This window comes from Lutra lutra, chromosome 2 (assembly GCF_902655055.1).
Source record: "Lutra lutra chromosome 2, mLutLut1.2, whole genome shotgun sequence".
Classification (NCBI taxonomy): domain Eukaryota; kingdom Metazoa; phylum Chordata; class Mammalia; order Carnivora; family Mustelidae; genus Lutra; species Lutra lutra.
This window is the reverse complement of record NC_062279.1, coordinates 66,490,219-66,516,694: the sequence shown is the minus strand read 5'-3', so window position 1 is coordinate 66,516,694 and position 26,476 is coordinate 66,490,219. Positions and strand designations below refer to the sequence as shown.

General features: G+C 38.9%; 1 protein-coding gene across 5 annotated transcripts in view; it reads left to right on the top strand.

The window, feature by feature from the left end:
• LRBA (LPS responsive beige-like anchor protein) overlaps nt 1–25,605 on the top strand; it is a 755,230-nt gene extending 729,625 nt beyond the window's left edge. For 4 of the 5 annotated variants that reach the window (XM_047717621.1, XM_047717620.1, XM_047717619.1 and 1 more), the window contains exons 54-57: nt 9,668–9,769; nt 13,130–13,326; nt 17,223–17,374; nt 24,459–25,605. In XM_047717621.1, coding sequence (XP_047573577.1) covers nt 9,668–9,769; nt 13,130–13,326; nt 17,223–17,374; nt 24,459–24,549 — 542 coding nt within the window. In that variant the 3' untranslated portion in view covers nt 24,550–25,605. The remainder of the gene's footprint in view (nt 1–9,667; nt 9,770–13,129; nt 13,327–17,222; nt 17,375–24,458) is intronic. The other variant, XM_047717618.1, reaches the window with a different exon arrangement.
• Nucleotides 25,606–26,476: the final 871 nt, after the last annotated feature.

Here is a 26,476-nt window from a genome sequence, read left to right as displayed (position 1 = left end):
ATCAGGATGTTTCTTTTTTTTAATTGTAATAAAATTGACATACATAACATATTTGTTTCAGGTGTATGACATGATGACTTGATAATATGTATATATTGCAAAATGATCACCACAGTTTGTTTAGGTAACATCCATCACCATATATAGTTATAAATTCTTTCCTGTGATGAAAATCTAATCTCTTAGCAACTTTCAAATATACAATATAGTATTATTAACTATAGTTACCATGCTGAACATTACCAGGACTTATTTATTTTATAATTGAAAGTTTGTACCTTTTGGCCACCTTTGCCATCTCCCCTCCCCACCAACTACCAGTCTGTTCTTTGTATCTCTAAGTTCAGTTTTTTTGTTTGTTTGGTTTTGGGGTTTTTTTTAATTCCACATATAAGTGAGATTATATTTTTCTTTCTCAGTCTGGCTTATTTCAGTTAGCATAATGACCTCAAGGTCCATCCTATTGTCACAAGAGACAGGAGATCTCCTCTTTTTTAAATGAATGAGTAATAATACACTGATATGTTTATGTGTGTGTGTGTGTGTGTGTGTGTGTGTGCAATCACACACACATATGAAGTACAAACAATACCTTATCCATTCATCCCTTGGTGGATACACGTTGCTTCCATGTCTTGGCTATTATACATAATGCTGCAGTGAACATGAGGGTGTAGATATCCTTACAAGGTAGTCTTTTCATTCCTTCAGATAGATACTTAGAAGTGGAATTGCTGTATTATAAGATAGCTTATTTTTAATTTTTTGAGGAACTTACATATTGCTTTCCATAGTTGCGGTAGCAATCTATATTCCTACCAACAGTGCATGAGGGTTCCCTCTTCTCTACATCTTCTCCAACGCTTGTTATTATTCTTTTTTTTTTTTTAAAGATAGTCTTAAGTGAAAGTAGCTTTTTTTTTTTTTAAGATTTTATTTTTAAGTAATCTCTGTACCCAACATGGGACTTAAACTCCCAACACTGAGATCAAGAGTTGCATGCTCTCCTGACTGAGCTAGCTAGGCACTCCTATTTGTTGTCTTTTTAATAACAGCTATTCTAACAAGTGTGAGGTGATATCTCATTGTGGTTTTGATTTGCATTTCCCTGATGATGAGTGATGTTGAGCACCTTTTTATGTACCTGTTGGCCATCTGTATGTCTTCTTTGGAAAAAATACCTATTCATGTTCTCTGCCATTCATTCATTCACTCACTCATTCATTCATTCATCTGCCCATTTTTATAAATCACATTGTTTTATGTTTGTTTCTTTTGTGCTGTTGAGTTGTATGAGCTCTTTATGTATTTTGGATATTATTAGATATATAATTTGCAAGCATTTTCTCCTATTCCATAGGTTGTCTTTTCATTTTGCTGATGGTTTCTTCTGCTCTGCAGAAGCATTTTAGTTTGAAGTAGTCCCACTTGTTTGTGTTTTGCTTTTGTTGCCTTTGCTTTTAGTGTCAAATTCAGAATGTTTCTAATAGACAAAGATGTGAAATATTTTTATCTACATTCTTTTTTGGAGGCAGAATTTTATGTTCATATCACTAGACACTAGATATATATATTGATATATATATATTGATATATATTGATATATATATTGATATATTGATAGCTATCAATTGATAGGAGCTATCAATGAATTAGAGTGAATATTAAACCTTTTTTGGGGGCTTCAACAAATGAAAAGTCTCAAGAAAGTAGGAAAAAGAAACACATCAGTTAAGTAGAATTTGATATGTTCAGAGGATGAAATAGTGCACGGCCATTAATGTATTATGAGTTTGTGGTATTGACATGGAAAATATGCTGTCTGTATGATTCAGTGTAAAAGATCACCAAACTACATGTATAATGTATCTTATAGGTATCTAGGTCTGTGTGTATACTTTGTATTCTGTGTATATTTATGCATAGGTAAAAGTCCAGAACAACAGCCAACACAGTATTTTTTATTATGTTATTTAGCAATGGTTATTTATAGGTAGTGGAATTTAGAGGCAGTTTTTTCATTTCCTTCTTCATAATTTACTAAATTATCTGAATGGTTTATAATGAGCATGTGTGACTTTGATAATCAGAGACAAAGATATATTGGGGAGGAATACCTAATTATATTAATATACCTTCACTTCCTGCTCTAGGCTTCTAGCTATTAGTTTCATCAGAATTTATATGGATTGTTAGGGAAGGCTGAAAAGTCTAAGAAAAGGAAGAATGGGAGAAATCAAAGTATGATTTTTAGAAATTAAACAAAAGAATGACAAGAAACAAAAATAATCATAACCACCTCTAATTTTCATTTATGCAGCATAGAATTAGATACGATCCCTACTTTTGCTGAAAGGAATGTCTACAACAGAGAGTAAAAATCATTCAACTATTACTACTACTACTTTACTCCTAGGTGATGCTGGGCACTATCAGAAACATTTCATATAGTAGTCCTATCTGGTGACTACTATTATTACCTTTGTTTTATAGATGAGGCACAGAGTGATTATAAATATGTCTTTACTTGCTGCCCAGGGCCCTGAAGCTCCTAGATCTTATTGAAACTATGAGAACATGCCCACGGGAGGTCACATAGCTAGCTAGAATTCTAGGCCAGAGGTGCCATTCTGAATCACTAAACTGTACTGCAGTTTGTACTGCAATTTGATGAATTGGGCCATCAGCTATAGAAAATTTGATGCAATGCTGTCACTAAAGCATGCTTTGTTTTCGCAAAGGACAATACAGAGATAATTTTGCTAAACTGAATTCTTTGGACGGTACGCATCATGTTGGGATTTTGAGTTTTTATTTATTTTGAGAGAGAGAGAGCATTAGCAGGGGGGCAGGGGAGGGCAAAGGGAGAGGGGAGAAGCAGGCTCCCTGATGAGCAGGGAGCCCATCCTGGGGCTCAATCCCAGAACACAGGGATCACAAGAAGGCAAAAGTTTAACCCACTGAGCCCCCCAGGCACCCTAGGATTTTGTGTTGTTTTGTGTGGGTTTTTTGGGTTTTTTGTTTTGTTTTGTTTTGTTTGGAGATTTTAATATTTGTCAGAGAGAGAGAAAGAGAGAGAAAGCATAAGCAGGGGGAGGGGCAGAGGGAGAGGAAGAAGCAAGGAGCCTGACAAGGGACTCAATCCCAGGACTCTAGGATCATCACCTGAACAGAAGACAGACGCTTTAGGACTGAGCCACCCAGGTGCCTCTCATTTCGTTTTTTAGAGAGTGCTCCAGCGGGGGAGGGGCAGAGAAAGAGGGAGAGAAAATCTTAAGCAGCTCCACCCCAGCACAGAGCCTGAGATGGGTGGGTGCTTAGTCTCATGACAGTCTCAGGATTCTGAGGTCATGACCTGAGGCAAAATCAAGAGTCATACACTTAACCAACTGAGCCACCCAGGCACCCAGGATTTTGTATTTTTAAATATTATTACACAATTTAGGGTTATACTTTAAGTGTACAGTTGTAGGTACAAACACACAAACACATTTTCTAATTTTGCTTAGAAGAGAGAAAGAAATGCACACAGAGACGGAGACAGAGAGGAGAAAGATTATAAACCAGGAACTTATAAAGGATTTTTGTACCAACATTATCTTGTCTTGTATTAATAATTCAAGTATTATTTATAAGAGGAAGCTACCAAAATTTGCTGTCTTATGGTTGTCCCACCCTAAGTGCAGCTTTGGCTTATTTTCTGTAGTCTGTATGTTTGACCAAATTATCATGTTTTTCACCAAAGAGACAATGATGAATGGAGAGGAGGAGAAGGGTTGGTGGAGATAGAAGGAATAGAACAAATTTCATATAATTTCCCTTTGCATAATTAAAGTGTAGTGTTATAATTCCCATCGGGACACTAGGAAGTTAATGGGAAAGGTTTAAGAAACATTTAGTAGCTAACCTCATTTCCGCTTCAGAAAGCCATTTCCTTTCTCGGTTTGCCATTATGGTGAGCCACATGAGAAAGCTTAGTATACAGTTTTCACGTGAGTTTTTTTTCTCTGTGTTGTAGTAATCAAAATGTAATTAAAATGGAATAAATGGCTGGTGCAAAATAGAAGTATCCATCTTTAGGAAATGACTGGCATATATTATATAATACTTAGATTATAAAACTTCTATATATACCTAATAACTTTTATATTTAGCTTTAAATTTGTGTTTTCTTTCAGAATGAATACTCTATTGAAATGACTTTTTAACAAAGCTGGGTTTCATATTTTGTTTTACCTCCGTAAGAGGTCAGATGGTATTACATTTTAATAATGTGGAAAATTATATCAGTTGTTTTTATTTAAGGACTTTATTAATTGCTGTGACTCATTTTGTATAAAAATTCTTTTGTAATAAATAGTTTGAACTTCAGTACAGCTTTTTGACCTTTCCAAATATAGGTATTTATAATTTGCAGGTTTATAGTAAGTTACTACAAAACCTGATCCACTGACCATTTAGAATCAAGTCATTTGCCAATACAAGACTATATTTTATTCCCCTCTTGGTTTCCACAGTGCATTGCACATAATATATATCCAATAAAGGCTATTAAGTGAACGAAGGAGTAAGTGAATGAATGAAAAAGCAATTGGAAAATGTTAACTTTTGGCCCAGGAGTCATCCACACTAAGTATTAATTGAAAAAACTAATTTCATTTCTAAAAAAGTAGGAATAGGGGGATGTTGAACCAAACTTCGTTTCATAAATGATATTAAAAAAATGAGGAATGAATGCAGGGGATTCTTTCTCTGCTAATAACATATTTAAACTGCTAATGAGAACTTTGTAGTATATTTTAAAGTAATTTAATTTTTATAAGACTTGAGGAGATGATGCCAAAAATACCAAGAACTTTATTTATTTTTTAAAATGTAAGTCAAAAGTTTGCCAGAAATACATGTCTGGTCTGTTTTTACCTGGATTATTAATTCCCCTTGCCTTAATGGAGATATATCTTTTGAAATATTTTTCTCACTGAATATTTATGAACAGGGTACTAGAGAAATTACTGTTTCCTCTTGTCTTCTTTGAGGTATAACTGTAAGTGGTTCAGGGTCCATTTGCTAGAGAAATATACTTAGTTATGAGGGCACCAAAGAAACACAGTTAATAAAAATATTTGTTATCCTGCCTAATGGTGTAAAACATGTCACCTAATATTTTAAAAACATAGGTCCAGTATAAATGCTAACTGGGTATTATGGAGATCTTGTGCTGCTTAAATTCAAGTTGGTTTGTTAGAATAGTGTCTGTAAGTTTGAACTGATATTTGCAGTATTATGTACTGAGAAAAGCACATCTGTAAAAACTGGTGTGTCCTGGTATTCTTGGCAGGATTGGAGCTGTCTTTAATCTCCTTTGACTTGTTCATCTTCCTTTAAGGCCATCCATAAAGATGCGCAGAGTATCCTTTTCAGCCTTTGGTTAGGATTTGCATCAGTAGTCATAAACCTGCTCTCCGGACAAAGACACCCTCTCCTTTGAAGTAATTGCTCAAGCTTTTCAAAGCAGTCCAAGAAGTCTATCCTCTTTCTCTTTTTATTTTTCTTTAAGGAGAGTTTGCAGTGTAGCCCCTTAAACTAGCAACAAGATAAATTTTTCTCTCAGCTTTATTGAAAGCCATGACGATTTTTCAAGCAGTAAGACTTTAAAAGGTTCTTAAAGGAATCTGTTCTGCTTTATGATCTAGCTTTTGGTAGATCCTGCTATCTCAAAGAGCAAAAGTAAAGACTTCTTGTATCCATTAACTACTGCAAATTTTTATCAAAGAATTAATCTGATATTTTTCAGAAGACTTTTTTTTTTTTCCTGCTCTTTATTTGGTTTAGAGACTTTAGTAAAAAATGCTGACAGCATTGGGGTCTTTGAAAAAGCACTGTATGGCCAGTATTATTTTATTTGAGTTGCTTTTCCCCCTTAAGTGTTAACTCTCAGGGCTGGCATGAGGTTGGGATGTGAGTGCTACCATGGCAATGAGTATACCTGGTTCCTAGATTTCGTTTCTAGACTTTCCAAACAAATATATACAGATACGGAGCAGTTTTTCCTTTCCTTTCTGTAGGAGATTATTGCTGAGCTCTGTGATGCAGGATGATATATAATAGTGTAACTCTAGAGAAATAGATTGTGTGAGTCACATATAAAGCCTGTCTTCTGCCTCTGATTTTCCCCTCTACCCTTATTCCAAGTGGTCCCCAAAGTATCTGTTGCATTTAAACAGTTTGGATCTGTTGGATTTAAGTCCCATATCCTAAAATTCTATTTACTGTAGAGAAATTTTAATATTTAAAACAATTGGTTTATTGGAACTTACAAAAATCCAATAAGTATTTACTGTGAACAGAATTTTTTGATGAGAAAATATAAAGAATACTCAGTCTGCATAGCAGATAATAAAGGGAATTCACACACGGTCTTTAAACAAAACTGGAAATAGCTTTTTTAAGAGGATTTGATATCCCTCCTTATATTCTTGTACATGGATTTTAGGGGCTATTAATGTGCATTTCCTAACAGGGAGGGAATGTTAAATAGTCAGTCTTCTTACTGGAAACCCAGCGAGTGTTTGGAAACAAGTTACCTGAGAACAACCCAGTGGTCATAAGTTTACCCTTATGTTTTTAATTTGTTGTTTTTCTTTTCCTTTCTTTTTTTTTTTTTTTTCCTTCTGTATTTCCTGAACTGTCTAACCTGCTTCCTGGGTTAGAGAACATTTTGCCAAACTTTGAAGCCACAGTCCTAACACTGAACAATTCTTTATTTAGAGATCAGGCTTTAGGAAAAGAAAAATCTTTTACAGTATTGAAATCATGCAATTTGTGTATGTCTTCTGACTTGGGGAGGGAGAAATGATTGGTATAGTGTGGATCATTGGAAACTTCTATTTCGTAAGGAAAGCATACTTACAAAAAATCTTAATTATGAGTTTACAAAAAAGAATACTTTTGTCTTAACCCCCTTTATGGGCTTAATCATGAGGCTTCCTAAACTCTAACTTTATAGTCCTAGAAAATTCTCAGTGTTTCAACTTTTACATTAAATAAACATAATTAGCAATCTTCTTACTTCCTCACTATGTCCCCGAGAAAAAAAATCTTAGACCTAGAAAACAAAAAGTCAGCCCTGACATGCTTAAGTGACAACATTTTCTGGGTCCATTATCCATCTGTCTTTGTTTACTTTGGCTCACACTTTAGAGTGCTTTCAGTTGCCATCAGTTTTCCTTCAAACTTTCATTTCCCACTAAGGAATTCCAAGACAACTCAAGTTAAAACACAAACCTCCCTGCCTCAATAAAATAGTAACTTATGAAAACAAAAAAGGAACAATCACATTGAAGATGTATTCCTTAGAACTTAGTGATTTTAATTCTTGATTTAAAAATATTGCCTATATATATATGTATATATATATAAAATTAAACATTAATTTTGAAAATAATATTGTATAGTATTTTGTAGAATGTAGAGCATCTTGGGAAAGGGGGAAAGCATGAATCAGAACTTAACTCTAGATAACTTTTTAAAACACATTTATTTCTAATTTTTGTGGCAAAGCTGATCCCTAACAGAAAGTTAAGTAGTTCAGACTGGCTTACATTATGTGCTTCTTTTCTTAAAAAAATCTTCCAAATTTGTGTACTTTTTAAGGAAAAAAACCTAGTTCTTATAACAAATTCTTCCTGGTTTGCAAAATGTCAAGTACTTTGCAAAAAGTATAAGAACTTTGTAATTAAGGTGGGTTTCCCTCAAAGTTTCTAAACTTTGAATCAAAAGATACCAAGCCCCTTATTCCACTTGCCCCCTTGCCTTGTACTATGTCATTTGGCATCTGCCTCTGTCACGAAGCATGGAAGCCGGTCCCAGTGTCTGGCTGCATGGGGCATAGCCAGTGTGGCAGAGTTTGACATGACAGCCCTCCACTTACATCTCATTGCGGAAGAACTCAGAGTCATCAGAAGCTATGAGGCACTCTGTGGGGACAGAGCTACACATTTTGTGCCACAACAAATGCACTGTAATACTCCTTTGTAACGGCTGGACTGCAGGCTTCCGTTGAAGTGGGGCAGGAGGCACAGCAACTAGGGCCCTGCCTCCCCTGTTTTTGGTCATGGATCTCTGTGCATTCAGTATAAGCTATTTTCCTTCTTCCCCTCGCCATCCTCCCAGGAAAACACAGGCATGTACATATATTTTGCATGAAATTTCAGAGACTCCACTGGGACCCGTCACAAAAACCACTGCGTTGGAAGCTAGTTTAATTTTTTGACAGCCAGTATTCGCCTTTCCAAGGACAACAGGTTTCTGCTGGATATTCCCTGACCTACCTGAGAGGATAACAAGTTGTTCTTTTCTAAGACTAACACAGCTGGTGCTAGAGACCTTCTTCTGGGCACATTTGCCTCTTTTAGGTTACATGGTATCACTTATCAATCTTCCTGTGAAACCAATCCAAATCGAGGAAATTGAAGTGTGCTAATAGAACACTCCTCTCTAGTTCCACTTACAAAGGCTTTCTGTGTCTTTGTCTTTAGAGACTATAAAAGTGGAGGACTGGTGTGGTCTGAAAATAGTATTCTTCAGGCTAAATATGGAATTTGGCTTATCCTTGCCAATTGGAATGAATCAAGCCACAAATGAAGCCCATTACTGTCCTTTTTATCTGAGCTGGGCCTGTTTGTGGTGTGGGTTCCTTATTAACCAACCAGTTTTGTGGGTTTCCTTGGGGAGGGGGGCGGGGACAGAGATACAGGATGACTTCTGTTGTGAAAATGTCTGGAAACATCTTCCATTATCTGGATACTCATTCTCTGTTAGCCTTTCCTCATCCTCCTCCTCTAGTTTTCAGTCACTATCAGAACTACATGGAAGAGTTTGCTCTATTTCCCCTCTGTTCTTTGAACCCAGAAAATACACTCTGTTAGATTTCTGTATTAAGAAAATACGTAAGTGGGGCGCCTGGGTGGCTCAGTGGGTTAAGCCGCTGCCTTCGGCTCAGGTCATGATCTCAGGGTCCTGGGATCGAGCCCTGCATCGGGCTCTCTGCTCAGCGGGGAGCCTGCTTCCTCTCTCTTCCTTCCTCCTCTCTCTGCCTCTCTGCCTGCTTGTGATCTCTCTCTGTCAAATAAATAAATAAAAAAATCTTAAAAAAAAAAAAAAGAAAATACGTAAGATTAGTAAATATGCATTTAAGAGAGGGGCTCCTTTGAGGTATCGTGTCCTAGTTCAGACTGTCTTTACCACAACAGAGATCTCAGGGTCCCATGGAAAAGGTGGGGGGCTGCCTTTCTTTGAAATATGAATCAAGCCAGAGTTACTACTTTTATAATCATCCATCTATAAATCATCTAATTGAAGGGCTTATATTTATATTTGGGAAGTATCTGAGTCATTCTACAATGCAGGTTTTTGTCTTATTTTACTCTGTATTTTCAATTCCTGTTGCTTGATAGTCATGTAAGGATTGGAAATTTGGCAACTGGTCTTCATACTCTAGCATATAGTTGGGATTTAGTGCTAAAATAGGGTTTTTGGACAGATTTCCAAACTGGAACTTAGGCGTTACAGGAATTAGGAACAAATCGTTTGTTATTTAAGTAGAGGGAGCTGAGAGAGGTAACCCCCTGCCTAAACTTGATTTGTTTTTATCTGTTTCTGCCTAAAGGTGAGACCACCACTCCTCGAGCCATTCTAACAGGCCACGACTGTGAGATCACCTGTGCTGCCGTCTGTGCGGAGCTGGGCCTGGTGTTAAGTGGCTCCAAAGGTAAACCCATGGTGCCCTCAATAAAATGTATGCGTTTTTTGGTGTTTGGCAAGGATGGATTTGGTACTTTTTTCTCTAATCTGTGCTGTCCATTATAGTAGCTCTTAGCCATGTAGGACTATTTGAATCAACTAATTACTTATTGAATTAGTTAATTACTTATGTGATTTAACTACATAAAGTTTAAAATGCAGGTCCCTGGTGGCACTAGCCACTTTTCAGGTGTTCACAACTCACACATGACTGTGGCTGCTGAACCAAACAGCATAAGTACAGAACATCTACACTGTCACAGAGAATTGTGTTTCACAGCATTGCTCTGACGAGGGAGGTGGGGACAAGGAACATCTTTGTCTATTTGTTTATTCCTCTGGACTCCAGGCTGGGTTCCATCTCACACCTGGAGGGAAACTGACCTGGTCTGTTTTAACTTCCAAATCTCAGAACAAGGCAGGAGCCAGGATGGCATTGAGAGTGGAGTGGGGAGACATTTAAGCCGGTTCTCCTGGGGGAGGTCTGCCCTTGCAACGTCATCATATATTTAGGCCAGAGTTATCAACCACAAAGCAAGCTTTCAAAGAGCACACGCAACAAATCAGGATCTGGCCTGGAACAGAGCTGTTTTGAATCCATTGCTTATTCCATCGCAATAGTTTATCCATCTCTGTCTCTCTGCCCTGAGCTGAGGTCTGAACACACAAAAAAGTACTATAATCCTGTCTTTGAAGGTTATCTGATGGGGATGCATTGAATATTTGACTCACCTTATCTGTGTCTCGAACTATAATACTTAGTCTAGCTAACAAGACTTATTAAATATTAAGAGGATTGTATTTAAAAATTTAGTTGGCCAGGGCAGTAAAATAATGGTACCAAGAATTCTATACCTACTAGATTTTTTCCCCTTCTTATATCCAAGAATTTCCTATATCCTGAGCAAATAGAAGTTCTTAGACTATACGGGATCCAAATTAGACATGGGGCGCCCGGCTGGCTCAGTCGATAGAGCATGAGATTCCTAATCTCAGCGCTATGATTTTGAGCCCCATGTTGGGTATAGGGCTTAATTAAAAATAAAATCTTGGGGTGCCTGGGTGGCTCAGATGGTTAAGTGTCTGCCTTCAGCTCAGGTCATGATCCCAAGGTCCTGGGGTTGAGCCCCACATTGGGTTCGCTGCTCAGCAGGGAGTCTGCTTCTCCCTCTTCCCCTGCCTCTCCCCTTGCTTGTGCTCTCTCTTTCTCTCTCAAGTGAATAAATAGAATCTTTAAAAAAAATAAAATAAATGAATAAATAAAATCTTTAAAAGAATAAAAAATAAAATCTTAAAAAAAACAAAACACACAAAAATTAGACATATAAAATGAACTTATCATATTAAAGGTCATCCTTGCTTTGCATGGTAGTGCAGAACCATATGAATGACCACACAAGCTAAAAGCCATGTTGAGTGAGCATAACAATCAGTGGGAGACATTTGGGGTGTTTCATGGCTTTTAAAATTATTTTGTCAAAACATTAAAAATTTGCTTACACAGTTTTTTATTCACACACATATAGGCCCAAAAACCAGTTAAACTCACGTTTACATAATATACTGTAATTTAAAACTTTAGAAACATTGAAAATTAAAGTGTTTTCCTCATGAGAAACTTATCAAGAGTCCAACAGTGCTTGCCTTCTTCCCTTTGTAGAGCTTAAGATAAAAGAGCGAGAACCTTTTCTGTGCTTTGAGCAGTTGTCATGCTCCTTTCTGTTTTGGTCAGCTTCCCACATTTTATCTTCTGTGCATGCAATGTCATGAAACATCTCCTTGGGTTCCTTTAAAGTGAAGTTCTTGCTGGCATCACTTCTTCTGGGACATCACCGTTTTTGTTAAAATCCCTTTTCTAATCTAGGTCAGTAAGTTCGCCTTCACAGATGTCCTCTGGCCGCATGTCTGAATTCTCTCAGCAACGTCAGCTTTTGCAGGATCAGTTCTTTGTCCTATAACCCCATTTATATTCCGTACCAAGTTCACTCTTGGCTTTATCACTTTTCATTTCCTTCTGGCCAGTAGTCCCTTTTGATGGTCCGTTTCTGTAAAGTGTCAAGTGGGCTTCTCACTGGAGATGAGGAAGCAGCACAACCACACATTTAGCTCTGGGTGCACGGACTGAGGGATAGACCGTCAGCGGCCTTTACTGACAGCCTCTGAGGGAAATGATGTCGTTGGTTCCTCGTGAAGCACTTCTGTTATTTACCTATTCATTTGTGGACTGAAAAGCTAGTCACAAAATGTGAACCTTATAGTTAATGTGAAACCTGAAGTTTGAAGTGCAGTGAGGGCCTGGTGTCGTTTAGAGAGTGATCATGGATGCTCATGCATGCTGGGACAGCATGCGAGGGAGAGGCTGCTGGTATGTATTTATGTTGAGAACACAAAAAGCCTATAAACTCCCTGAGTGGTCAAGAAAAGTAGAGAACCTGATTTTCAAAAGGTCATGCTCTTAGTAGTCCTGTGGGGGTCAGGTCACAAGTCCCCATAGGCCTGAGTAATTTAGCTTGGAGATCAGCAGGCCTTATACACGTTACCCGTCTTGTCCGACTTAGACATCTCTTAGAACTTACTCATCACACAGGTGGTTTTGGTTACCTCTTCCTTTACATGTAGCAGGCATTCAATAAAAATGAAAATGCTCTAATGTGTATGCACTCCCCAGTAGCTCCCATTCTCCTCAGGCAGCTCAGCCTAGAAGTCAGTTCGGGGAGTTGGAAGTGTGGGTGCCGCTCGCTTTGGGGGCAGCCGGCAAGTGTACTCACTTGCAGAAGGATCTCTGGGTGAATTTATTGGGGGTGGGGTGGGGGGGAGTAGGTGGACTGCCAGCAACCTTCTTTCATTGTGAAGTAATGGGCAATGGGAGGGAAGAAGGCTGAGGCCTCCTGAAGCTGCTCTAATGAGCTGTCCCCATGCTGGCCCACAGTGTGACCACTGCTTTGGGGCCCCTGTGACATGCAGGCAGAGCTTCAGCATGAGCTTGGTGATAGTCTGTCCTTTCCAGAAGCACCTCTAGGATTTGAAATTTGTCCTGTTCCTTTCTTAATGCATCCTGTTTTTATCATCTCTTGGCATAATGAATTTCATAAAGTAGCTTCTCTTGAGGAGAAGTGAACTTGAAGGTATATGACTTGTCTTTCTCCTCTCCCAAGTAGAAGGTGGGATCTGGCCAGCATGCAGAGGACATTGTTTAAAATAACATATATAAGATACATAATTTTTAAAGGTTTGCTACAGCTGTTTGATCCTGTTTAATCAGAGCTCAAGATTCATTTCATGTTTGTCATCATTAAAAAATATATATCTTTCGTTTCTCTTTTCTCAGAAGGACCATGTCTCATACATTCCATGAATGGAGACTTACTAAGGACTTTGGAGGGTCCTGAGAACTGCCTGAAACCGAAACTCATTCAGGCTTCAAGAGAGGGTCATTGTGTCATATTCTATGAAAATGGCTGCTTCTGTACATTCAGTGTCAATGGGAAACTCCAGGCCACTATGGAAACAGATGATAACATAAGAGTGAGTACACCACAGACTTTCCACCCTTCTAGATCTTGACCTCCAAGTGTAGTAGGTGAGGAGGGAGAGGGTTTGCTAGAGAGACCTCTAGCCTTTCCACCCCGTAAGAAAATCACCAGGTAGCACTTGGATGGGGCTCGTGTATTCACAGACCATGGTGTGTCGCAGCTGTGGCGACGGCATCGCTCAGCCAGAGCGCTCTGGGCACGACAGCACACAGTGAAGCCAACCTGGGGGCCTTTCAATAGCATTGACCAGCTTGCTTATTTGTTTTCTCTAAGAAAGTTACCTGTACATGATTGTTTCCTGTTTTCTGAGTACCGAAGCTAAAATAGTGGATTCCGCCTAAAACTAAAACTCCTCTTCACACTTGAGTAGGTGGCTGGTGGGAGTGGTAGGGATTATGATGACTCAGGATTAGCGTCTCATTCTAGACTTGACTTCCTCTTGAATAACAAGACCAACAATTAGCAAGTTAAGGGAGTTGGGCTTCCAGTTATGATGTGACTGAGGCAGACAGTTATTCCCTTTTGACAAATGAGGAATGATAGTGCTAGTGGACCATCTGGAGTCTTGCTTCATTTTCAGGACATGATTCCAAAAGTCATTAGAGGTTGAAGAAAACAGTAAAGACTGCTCTTTGGAGAGGCTGTTTTTTCAAGGTCCTCCTTTTCTCACTCCCAGCCCTCTGGGGCAGCTTAAGATAAAATGAAGCTGTGGTGTTCCCGTCATTTTCCAGGATGAGGTTGGAGGTGCATGTGAACTGTGAACGGTGAGGGGACTCCAGACACGTCAGGGTGTGAAGAGGGTCGCAGAGGCCTCTGCCCTCCCGGTGTGGCTTTAAGCTAGCTCTAGACGATATTCATTGCCCTTCCTGACAGGACATAAACTGTCAGTTTCCCAGACCTAATCTGATCCCCCTCTGCTATCAAGTAAACAGATCCTGGAGTCAGGAAGTATTAAGAAACAGTAACCCTAAATATGGATCGTGTTGATGAAATGACGGGCACTCGCTGCTTCTGTATCTCAGCATTGATTTCTTCTGTGTCTTCTCCATTCCCCTCTGTGAATTTTCCTCACTGTATTTTGACTGCCTGTACCACAAAAGCATGAAACTCCTACTTTTATTTTTCCCTTCCTTCCCATAATACTTCATTTAAACCAAGTACACATCAGAGGATTTTCCTTTCCTCTTTTCTTTACAATAATAATGTTGATAATCTGTCACTTTGAGTTATGATTATACTGTCAGCAACAATAATAAATCTGTAAAATAATTTGAAATCCCTTGCTGGCTAAAACAATATCTGTGGCATTTCAGTTAGTACCGAAGGCTCTGGGAAGTTCCTTGAGGCAATAGTAAGGAGGCCTTCTGCAGACTGTTCATACATACGTGCTTTTCCTCTCTGCCCTAGAGCCATTGTTTTTTTTTTCCCCCTGTAATATTTCCCACTGGATTTTAGGTTTAAACAATCCATTGCCTTTTTCCCAGCACTCCTGCACTTTATCATACTAACTTGCAAGTGGCAACTGTGTGATTAAAACAAGCTTGCCTAAAATGAGCACTGCGTGCCCATGGCTCCAGAGACTGACACTTTCACAGCTAACTGCCTTGGGGAGGGAGGGAGGAAGAATAAGAGACATCACAGAGCAAAAATCTCCAGTTCCATCCTGTAGTCTGAGCTGTATTAGGAAAGGGGACCATGGAAACAAATTAGTCATCAGCTCAGACCAGAAATGAAGTTTCTTTGAAATACCAAGAACCCTGCAGGCAGGCAGCCTGGGGAACCTCTGCGCTAATCAAGGCTTCCCACCTGTTTTTATTTAGATGCCAGATTGTTCGGTGGCATTTGGTTAACGTATCACAGCACATCAGCTAGGCAGTGTTTAGATGTCTTAATGAGTAACTTAAATTAAGTGGGCAGCCGGTACAGAGCAGCAAAGTTATTTTATCCTAAACAAAGGATAGCCACCATTTCACCCATAGGAACTCATTTATTTTCTTTTGCTGGGGAAGCCTTGTTTTAGGTCGTGATCGTGTCCAGCAGGCTGCTCTGGCCACAGAAACCAGTGCAGCTCTGACACGGTCCAAGGCACTCTGGATTCTAGGGGGCAATGACATGTCTCCGGGGCCCTCTAAAATCTCTAATCTCTACCCAACCGGGATACTGAGGAGAGGAGCTGGAGTTTAGAACTCTGAGCGCTGGTTTGAGTGAAGACCACACGCCCTTAGGGAACGTTACCGTGTGGCTCTTACTCCAGGGGAACTCACGAGAAAGGCCAACAAACTACTGTTTCATTTCAGCAGGCTCCTGGCTTATTAAAATTGTTTTGGATGCCAATAAATGTATAATCCTAAAAATCCAGGTTTTATTTAATTCCAGACAGAACTAGGATTAACAATTCTTTACTAGAAGAGTTGAAGATCAATAGTTTTAATTTATGTTTTAGTCTAGCATTTATCCAGCAGAAAGCCTCAGGTATAAAATTCAAGTGAAACACAGCCATAAGGTTAATGGATTTTCATCAGCTGAATTTTATAAGTGTAGCAAATATTGTTTGCCCCAGCCCTTACTGCAGCTCCCTGCTAGCCCTTAGCTATTGCCATTTGTGATGTGAATGGGGAAAAGAATATTGAAAAAACTTACTGTTTGCATTGGGTTAAGATTTAGAGAATTATTCTTACCTGTGACTATCTTGCATACATGGGCTTTTCTTAGATGTATTTTTGTACTCTTGAAAACAAACTACAGTTAAGAGACCAGTAAAAGTTGGCATTTACATAAATGTGAATTGAATGGCTATGGACCGGTCCTTACTTTTCCAGGATTTTAAAAAAATTTTGTCAAAGGGCAGATTACAGACTTCGGGCAACTATACTAAAACTGAGTACAGAAAAGAGTTAATTTCAGAAGTTAGATTTTTTTTTCTTTCTGACTTGCTAGAATAATCTGTCTTCCCATATTCACTGTCCAAGTAGGCATAGGATTACAGTTGTTTACACTTTCTCTATAAAAGGATAAAAAATATTTTAGGCTTTGCAGACTCTATATTCTGTTGCAGTCACTTGTGAGAGTGACCATAAATGAATGGGTGTGGTTACGTTCCAGTAACCCTTATTTACAGGCGCTGAAATTTGGAATTCATATAATCTTCATATGTCATGGAATATTATTTGTCCTCTGGTTTTTTTCCAACCACTAAAATGTAGAAAAGTCCTATAAAAACAGGCAGTGGTCTGTATTTGGCCCCATTTACAGGACTGAAGAGCAAATTTCATGTCGGTACTTCCTGTTCGGTACTGGCGGGAAGCATTCAGTCCTGGGGTTAGAGGAAAACACTTCACCTGGGGTTTAATCACCCTGGAAGCTGGTTCCCTGTTCACCAAGCTATCTTCCCAACTGCTGTAAAAATCCAGCAGGCCTAGTGAAGGTATTAAAGCTCTTGGTCTCCCACGGGGCCGTGGGCCCAAAGGCGGCGTGTTTTAGTGGAGATCTGAGGGCAGCTGGCACTGCCTGCCCAGCCTAGTACGGAGCGGGCTTAGCACACCCACAGTGCAACTGGAGAGATGCCAGGAGGCTGCTCACTTTAGAATGCTGGTCCCAGCTCACAACATACACTATTTAAATAGTATTCACAGAGCTGGAAGACTTTGCCACCTCATCTTTAAAAAAAGTGAAAATTAAAACCTCAAACACTGCCCGGCTTTGTCCATTTGCTTTTTGGAAAATGGACAAAGTTTTCTATAATTTCTGATTTCCTGTAACCTTCTCAGGAGCACACGCGCCCTGTCGGCCTGCCTTGAGTGGCTGCATGGAGGAGGAATGAAACACGGGGCGGGAGCCAAGGTTCTCCTAGAACCACACCTCTGCTGACTATTGCTGGGTCTCTCCTAGGCCATCCAGCTGAGCCGAGACGGGCAGTACCTGCTCACAGGAGGAGACAATGGTGTGGTCATGGTCTGGCAGGTGTCTGACCTCAAGCACCTCTTCGCCTATCCAGGCTGTGATGCTGGCATCCGGGCCATGGCCCTGTCTTACGACCAGAGGTAACACTGAAATCATGGTCTACTGATGGGGATAGTAAAAACCGGAGGGAATTTATTTAAGTGGGCTGATGGATAGCCTGGGTTGTGGGGATCACCTGGGCAATCAGAAAAGCCAGTGAGTGGCACCTGGGTGGCTCGGTCAGTAAAGCGTCTGCCTTCCACTCGGGTAATGATCCCGGGGGCTTAGGATCAGGTGCCATACCTGGCTCCCAGCTCAGTGGGGAGCCTGCTGCTCCCTCTGCTGCTCTACGTTTGTGCTCTCTCTCAGATAAATAAATAAATAAATAAATAAATAAATAAATAAATAAATAAATAACCTTGGGCGGGGGAGCCAGTAGGGCGCCTCAGTGGCTCAGTCATTAATGGTCTACCTTCAGCTCAGGTCATGATCCTAGGGTCCTGGGATCGAGTCCCACATCAGGCTCCCTGCTCAGTGGGAAGCCTGCTTCTCCCTCTCCCACTCTTTCTGCTTATGTTTCCTCTCTCACTGTGTCTCTCTCTGTCAAATAAATAAATAAAATCTTTCTTTAAAAAAAAAAAATAGTGAATATTGGGTTTTTTTAAAAAGTGTGATACTCTTTCCAAGATTGTCACTCTTGGACAAAGGCTGAATTCTCCATCAATAGACAGATTAAGTAACAAACACTGTAATTACATGGCCATAAAGTTTTTTTTTATATTTCTTAGAGTACTTTTTCCTTGTAATAAAACTTTAAGAGCTATAAACATGTTTAATATAAAATGCCTGTATCTCTGTCCATGAGAATTCCATGGAGAGATTTGCCTTTTTCCTAAAACCTTTCAAGTGGTAAATTTGGGGGAGAAAGTCTTCAATATCTTATTTCTTCTTAATATACGGTCACAGATTTTAATTCCTAATTTTTTTTTTATTGTGCTAACATACACATAAAATTTACTTTTTTTGGTGTACAAGTCATTGGCATTACATACATTCATACTGTTGTACAACTATCATCACTGCCCATCTGCAGTTTTTTCTTTTCATAAGTTTTTCATCATCCCAAAGAGAAGTCCTCTTCCCATTAAACACTAACTTCCCACTTTCCCTCCCAGAGCTCCATCCAGGTTACCTCAACTCCAGTGTCTGTCTCTATGAATTTGCTTTTTTTTTAGGTACTTCGTATAAGTGGAAGCATAAAATATTTGTCCTGTTGTAGCGTGTATCAAGCTCATTCTTACTTAAGGCTGAATAGTACATGCCACTTTACATAGCCATGCATCCACTGACATTTTGGTTGTTTTCATCTAATGGCTATTGTGAGTAATGTTGCCATGAGCATTTACATAACAAATACCTGTTCAGATTCCTGTTTTCACTTATTTGGGGTAGATAGCCAGGAGCGGAATGGTTGAGTCATATGGTAATTCTATGTGTAACTTTTTGAGGAACTACCAAACTGTTCTCTACAGTGGCTGTACCATTTTACATTCCCACCAGCAGTGTACAAGGGCTCCAATTTCTCCACATCTTCACCAACACCTGTTATATCCTGGTTGTAGTTTATTTTTGTTTTTAATAATATCCATCCTAGTGGATGTGAAATGGTCTCTTACTGTGGTTTTGATTTGCATTTCCCAAATGACTGGTGGTGTTGACTTTGCACTCTTAATAGTGTCCTCTGATGTGCAAAAGCTTTTAATTTTGATGACTTTTTTTTTTTACTGTTGTTGCAAATGCTTCTAGTACCTAAGAAATAAAGTATCTAAGAAATCACTGCAAAATCCAGTGTCATGAAGCTTTTCCCCTGTGAGTTTGAGTTGTAACACTTACGTTTGTTTGTGCTTTTTTTTGTTTTTGTTTTTTTTAAGTTTGTTTATTTATTTGACAGAGACACAGCAGGAGAGGGAACACAAGCAGGGGGAGTGGGAGAAGGAGAAGCAGGTTTCCCACTGATCAGGGAGCCTGATGTGGGGCTCAATCCCAGGTCCCTGGGATCATGATCTGAGCTGAAGGCAGATGCTTAACAACTGAGCCACCCAGGCACCCCTTTATTTAGTTTTTGATCCATTTTTAAGGGTCCAGTTTTATTCTTTGGCATGTGCGTATCAGTTTTCCGAAAACTATTTGTTGAAAAGTCTGTCCTTTCCCCACTGGATGGTCTTGACACTTATCAAAAATCATTTGACCATATATGTGAGTTTATTTCCGGGTTCTCTATTCCATTGGTCTGAATGCCAGTACCAAACTGTTTTGATTACTATAGCTTTGTGGGGAGTTTTGAATTCATGAAGTCCAAGACATCTGATTTTTATTCTTTTTTTTTTTTCTTCTTCTTCATGATTGTTTTTGGCTATTTGGGGTTGAGAATCCATTATGAATTTTAAGATGGGTTTCTCTATTTTTGCAAAAAAAAAAAGTGGGGGGTAGGAATTTTGATAGGAATTGGGTTGAATGTGTTGATTGCTTTGCCTACTGTTGTCATTTTAACAATATCAAATCTTCTAGTCTATGAACACAGATGTCTTTCCATTTATTTGTTTTCTTTAATCTCTTTCAGCATTTTATAGTTTTTAATATAGAAGTCTTTCACCTCCTTGACTAAATTTATTTTTGAGTATTCATTTCATTGCTATTGTGAATGGAATTGTTCTTAATTTCCTTTTCAGATTTTTTCATTGTGCATGTACAGAAATGCAACTTATTTTTGTGTTGTTTTTATATCTTGCAACTTTGTTGAATTCATTAATTCTAACAGGTTTTTCTGGAATACTTAGGATTTCCTACTTATTAGGTCATGTCATCTGTAACTGAAATAATTTTACTTCGAACTTTCCAGTTTGAATGTTTTTTCTTTCTTTGTCTTGCCTAATTGCTCTGGCTAGGAATCCCAGTTCCATATTGAACTGGTAAAAGTGTTTATTTTTGTCTTGTTTCTGATAATAGAAGAAAAGCTTTTAGTCTTTCACCATTGAGTATGATATTAGCTGTGGGTTTTTCATAAATTCCCTTTATCATGTTTAGGTACTTACCATCTATTCCTAGTTTGAGTACTATCATAAAAGCATGTTGAATTTTGTGAACTACTTCTTGTTCATCAGTTGAGGAGATTATGTAGGTTTTTCTTAGTTCTGCTAATGTGATGGGTTTCATTGATTTTTGTATGTTGAACCTTTGCTGCATTCCAAGAATAAACCCATCTTGGTCACGGTGTATGTATAATCCTTTTAATATGTGCTTGAATTAGGTTTGCTATTACTTGTTGAACACTTTTGTAGCAGTATTTATAAGGGATATTGGTCTGTAATTTTCACTTCTTATGTGTCTCTCTGGGTAACACTGGCCTCACTGAATGACTTAGGAAGTCATTTCTTACGAAAACACTTAGGAAGTGTTTTCTTGTCTTTAGTTTCTTTTTTTTTTTAAGAGGAGTAAGAGTTAGTGTTAATCCTTTAAATGTTGATAGAATTCACCATTGAAGCCATCTAGTCCAGGGCTTTTCTTTATTGGAAGGCTTTTGATTATTCATTCAGTCTCCTTAGTAGTTATAAGTCTATTCATATTTTCTATTTTTGCATGATTCAGTTTTGGTATAGTTTGTGTTTTTAAGAATTTTTCCATTTCAGGGGCTCCTGGCTGGCTCAGTTGGTGGAGTATGCAACTCTTAATCTCAGGGTTATGAGTTCAGGCCCCAAGCTGGGTGTAGAGATTTCTTAAAATCTATTTATTTTTAAAGATTTTATTTATTTGAGTGAGAAGAGAGCATGAGTGTGGGGAGGGGCAGTGGGAGTGGGAGAAGCGGACTCCCCACTGAGCAGAGCAGGGAGCCCAACATGGGGCTGGATCCCAGGACTCCAGGATCATGACCTGAGCCAAAGGCAGACACTTAACCAACTGAGCCACCCAAGTGCTGCTAAAATCTTCAAAAAAACAACAACAATGAAAAAGAATTTTCCCATTTCATCTATTCTATTTGACCTAATTTGTTGGCATACACAATTGTTCCTAGCATTCTCTCATAATCATTTGTTTCATAAAATTGGCAGTAACATCTCTATGATTTTAGCAGTTTGAGTCCTCTCTTTTTACTTAGTCAGTCTAGCCAAAAGTTTGTCAATTTGGTAACCTTTTCTAAGAACTAGTTCTTGGTTTTCTTGATTTTTCTTCCATTTTTTTCTAGCCTCTATTTTATCCCTACTCTTATTTTTATTATTTCCTTCCTTCTGTTAGCTTTGAGTTTAGTTTGCTTTTTCTACTTCAAGGTATAGAATTAGGTTACTAATTTAGATCTTTTTTAATGTATGTATTTATAGTTATAAATTTCCTTCAGCATTGCATTAAGTTTTGGTTTGTTGTGTTTGTTTTCATTTGTCTCAGAGTCTTTTAATTTCTGTTCAGATTTCTTTGACTTATTGGTTGCTTAATTTCTATATATTTGTGAATTTTCCAGTTTTCCTTCTGTTATTAATTTCTAATTCTGTTTGATCAGAAAAGATACTTTGTATGACTTTTAAATTTATTAAAACAAGTTTTGTTGCCTAACATGGTTTATTCTGGAGAATGCTCCATGAACACTTGAGAAAAATGTTTATTCTGCTGTTGTTGGGTGAGTGTTCGATATTATGTGTTATTTATTTTTGAGAGAAAGAAAGAGAGGGAGAGCACAAGCCATGGGGAGAGACAAAAGGAGAAGCAGGCGGGGCGCCTGGGTGACTCAGTGGGTTAAGCCACTGCCTTCGGCTCAGGTCATGATCTCAGGGTCCTGGGATCGAGTCCCGCATCGGGCTCTCTGCTCAGCAGGGAGCCTGCTTCCTCCTCTCTCTCTCTGCTTGACTCTCTGTCTACTTGTGATCTCTCTCTGTCAAATAAATAAATAAAATCTTTAAAAAAAAAAAAAAAAAAAAAAGAGAAGAGCAGGCTCCTTGCTCAATCCAGAAACCCTGAGATCATGACCTGAGCCAAAGGCAGATGCTTAACCCACTGAGCCACCCAGGTGCCCCTAAGTAGATCTTATTTTAAAGTAATCTCTATACCCAGAATGGGACTGAAACTCATAACTCTGGGACCAAGAGTTTTATGTTCTACTGACTGAGCCAGTCAGGTGCCCCAGGTCCACTCTGTGTTTTTGTTTTGTTTTTTAAAGAGAGTTATTTATTTGAGAGAGCATGAGAGCACACGGAGAGGGAGAAGCAGACTCCCCACAGAGCAGGGAGCCCTGACTCGGGGCTTGATCCTAGGACCCTGGGATCACGACCTGAGCTAAAGGCAGACACTTAACCAACTGAGCCAGCCAGGCATCCTTGTCCCCTTGGTCTTTAGCATTCTTTAGGTCCTCTATTTCCTTCTGGTGATTTACTCACTACTGAAAGTGGGGTACTGAGATCTGCAACTACTACTGTAGAACTGTTTTTCCCTTCCATTCTGTCATTTTGGGCTCCATAGAACTTGGGGGCTCTGATACTTGGTGCATTTATGTTTGTACAGGCAGACTTTATTGCTTTGCGGATACTGTTTTTACAAACTAAATTTTGTGGCAACCCTGTGTTGAGAAAGTCTGCCATTTTTCCAACAGCATTTGCTTGTGTGTCTGTCACATTTGATAATTTTCACAATATTTCAGACTTTTTCATTCTATTTTTTATGGCCATCTGTGATTACAACTTGGAGAAAGCTCGGGTGATGGTTAGCAGTTTTGAGCAATAAAGTCTTTTTAATTACGCTATGTACATTTCTTTAGACATGCTATTGCACAGGTAAGAGACTACAGTGTAAATATACACATAACTTTTACATCCACTGGGAAACTAAAAATTCATTGACTTTATTGCAGTGATCTAGAACCAACACAGTATCTCCAAGGTCTGCCTGTAATTGCTGTATCTTCTTGATAAATTGACCTTTTAACTGACAAATAGTGTCCTTCTTTGTCTCATCTCCTAACAGATGATGAGTTAAGCCTACTTGGTCTGATAGTAGTATCGCCGCTTCAGCTGTCTCGTTACTATTTGCGTGGAACATCTTCTTCCAACCTGTCACTTTCAGCCTTTGTCTTCAGATCCAAAGCGACTCTCTTATAGACAGCATATAGTTCAGTCACATTTTTTATCCACTGCTCCAGTGTCTCTTGATTGGAGAGTTCAATGCCTTTACAGTTAATTACCAATAAGACTTACTTTTGCCATTTTACTATTTGTTTTCTATGTGTCTTAGAGGATTTTTTTGTCTGTCATTTCCTCCTTACTGCCTTCTTTGTGTTTTTTTTTCATAGTGGCACATCTTAGTTCCTAATTTAGATATGAACTAGTAGGAAGGAGACCAAAAATGACATAAAGTCTGGTCCTACCAGACCACTCAGAGCGAGGCCTAAGACAACAAACTCTAAATTGTTCATCTCACTGCTCTGCAAGTTTCCCCTGTGCCACCTTCTCAGGGACAGGAGAGCACGCAGCAGCAGCTCCTGTCTTTAGTGGTCCTTTCAGTGAGTTCACGGTCTAATGAGGACTAGTCCCCCCCCCCCCCCCCCCACCCAGACCTTCTGCAGAGCAGAGCTCAGCCCAAACTGTGGTCAACACTTGTGTGCTGCTTCCCCCACCAAGTACTTGGTACCTCGTATAAAAGGGGAAAGGCACAGCAGAGGAAGTAGACAGTGGTATGGTGCTGGCATCACATGGTGACAGATGGGAGCTACACTTGAGAACACAGGGTAACGTACAGAGTTGTAGAATCATGTTGTACCTCTGAAACTAGCGTATCATCGCATGGCGACTAGACTTCAATTTTATGTATATGAAAATAAAAGCCAGGGCTCACCAGCCCAGCACCCCTCCTCAGAAATGACCAAGTCTAGCAGGTGTTAGGGACTCCTCGTGCACATACTGGCAACACGTTCAGTAAAAAGGCAGGCTGTGCTGTGGATCTTCATGGAGTTTTGGAGGCGGCATTCTGAGCTGAGTGTTGTATCCTAATCAGTCATCAGAAAACGCACCGTGGTCCTCACAGATTGTTAGGTTTGACTGCCATCTCCTAGATTTACCTTGTAGATTCAGGGAAGGCATTCTTTCTTTAGGAACAGAACCCTAGGAAATAAATAGATTTGTAAACCCGTCCTTTTCTCTGTCCTCCCAGGTGCATCATTTCTGGCATGGCCTCAGGAAGCATCGTCCTGTTTTACAACGACTTTAACCGGTGGCATCACGAATACCAAACCCGCTACTGACAGCGACAGCTGCGTGGCAGCCTGGCCCCCAGCCTCGGCTGGGGGAGTGATTGGGAGCAGCTTTCTCTTAGAAATAGCTATCACATGTGAATGTAACTTAAATTTGCTCTAAGAAGCAAAATATTTTTTAAAGTTAATTGCTATTTTTGTAGACTTTGCTTGACTTTTTGGGGGGGAATAGCAAAGCAGAAAATTGGCTGCTGGGTTCTGTAGTTTAAAAAATCTATATTTTTAGTCATAATGAGAAGTCTATTTTCACCAATTATGGAAACATACAGTGGAGCAAGTAAACCCACTTATTCTAACTATATTATGAAAAACCACTTCCCTTTATCTATAATCTTGAGAAATACATGATTTTAAAATAGGGAAATGAGTTATAATACTGGGATTGGGAATTTTATGCTGTACTTTGAGTCCTGTATTTTTCCAAGCAATCGTGCTTCTTCAGCACTGAAATTTCTGGGATTTAAATAGTAATGTTTAAATTATGGTAAATGTAATTTAAAACATCTCAATGAATTATTTCTATCAATATTGTTCAAGCATGCTTTAGACCTAGAAAATTATGGTTTGGGGGAGGTTCTTTTATTGTGTGGTTAACATAAAGGATCTAATGTTATAGCAAGTGTGAAGTATTTACAATGTTTTATTTACAATGTTTTCCTGAGATGTTGTCTTCATTGCACACCAAAATGAAATGATGGAAAGGCTCGTGGGCTCACAACCTTTGTTTTTCTTTTAAAGTGAATTTAAGAACCAAAGCTCACCCCAGAGGTTTGACTGTCCTAGGGCACTGAGGCAGAGCCATCAGCCAGGCTCCCCTCCCCACCCCAGTCTGAGAACAGAGGCAATGAGGTGCTGTAGGAAGCAACACCCATCTGACCTCTTTGTTACTAAGTACCTTCACCTTCCTTTGAGTAGCAGTTTGTACTAAGAAACATGTTATTTTGGTGTTGTGTAATTCTACTTTTCTAGCAGACTGCTGTGGAAATCTGTGAAAAATATTTGAGAAAAGGTCTGTATTGCATAAATAAATTCTTTGTAAGTTGTGAACTTCGAGTTGAAACCAGCATTCCATCTCTTTCTCTTGCACTTACCTAAAGGGGTCCCCTCCTATTTTCCAACATTCAGCTCTTCTCTAAAAGCAAAGATTTGGAATGGAACAATCTGACAGAAAAATTAAATGAAATGGCATTTGTAATTGAATTTTTCAGAATATCTTTTCACTTCTAATTTAATGAAACAATTCTTCATAAAGAAAATGTCAAACTCTGGTGTAGTCCCAGATCTTGAACAATAACCAACAAGAGACTTTCTTGAAACCGGAACCTGGGTCTTCTTTGACCAGACAGCTCCGTCTTGCCAAGACTTATGCTGATGAGAACACTAGACCTATAGCTAAGATCCACCACTGTTTTATAAAACCATTAAGGAAAAAAAAAAAGTCAAATGTGAGAATATACATTTTAGAGCAAAGAAAAACCCAAGTTACTGGTAAATTAATTAAATATCCTCACTGCTGATACCCCCTGATATTGTACTTTGGAAAGTTTAGGGAAAATGGTAGAATTAGGAATATCTACATCCTATGCCAAGCATTTGATACTTTGAATTACCCCATTTTTACAAGCTTAAATCAAAATGAATAAAGCAGCTTCCTCTTGGGCCTAAGAAGAAAATTGGTGCCTCCAATGCCTTTATGTGTTTTAAAACTTACAACTATGGAAAAGTAACCAAAACATAAGTAACATATTATTTACTTATGTATTCCTTTACTCATAAAACAAATATAGCTGGTGTCAACACAAGGGCTTCTTAAGGACAGAATCTGTTTACCATATTTGTTAGGATTTATTCAACATTGACTTATTTTAACCAACGTTAGCTACTTAAGAAAACCACACACACACACACACACACACAC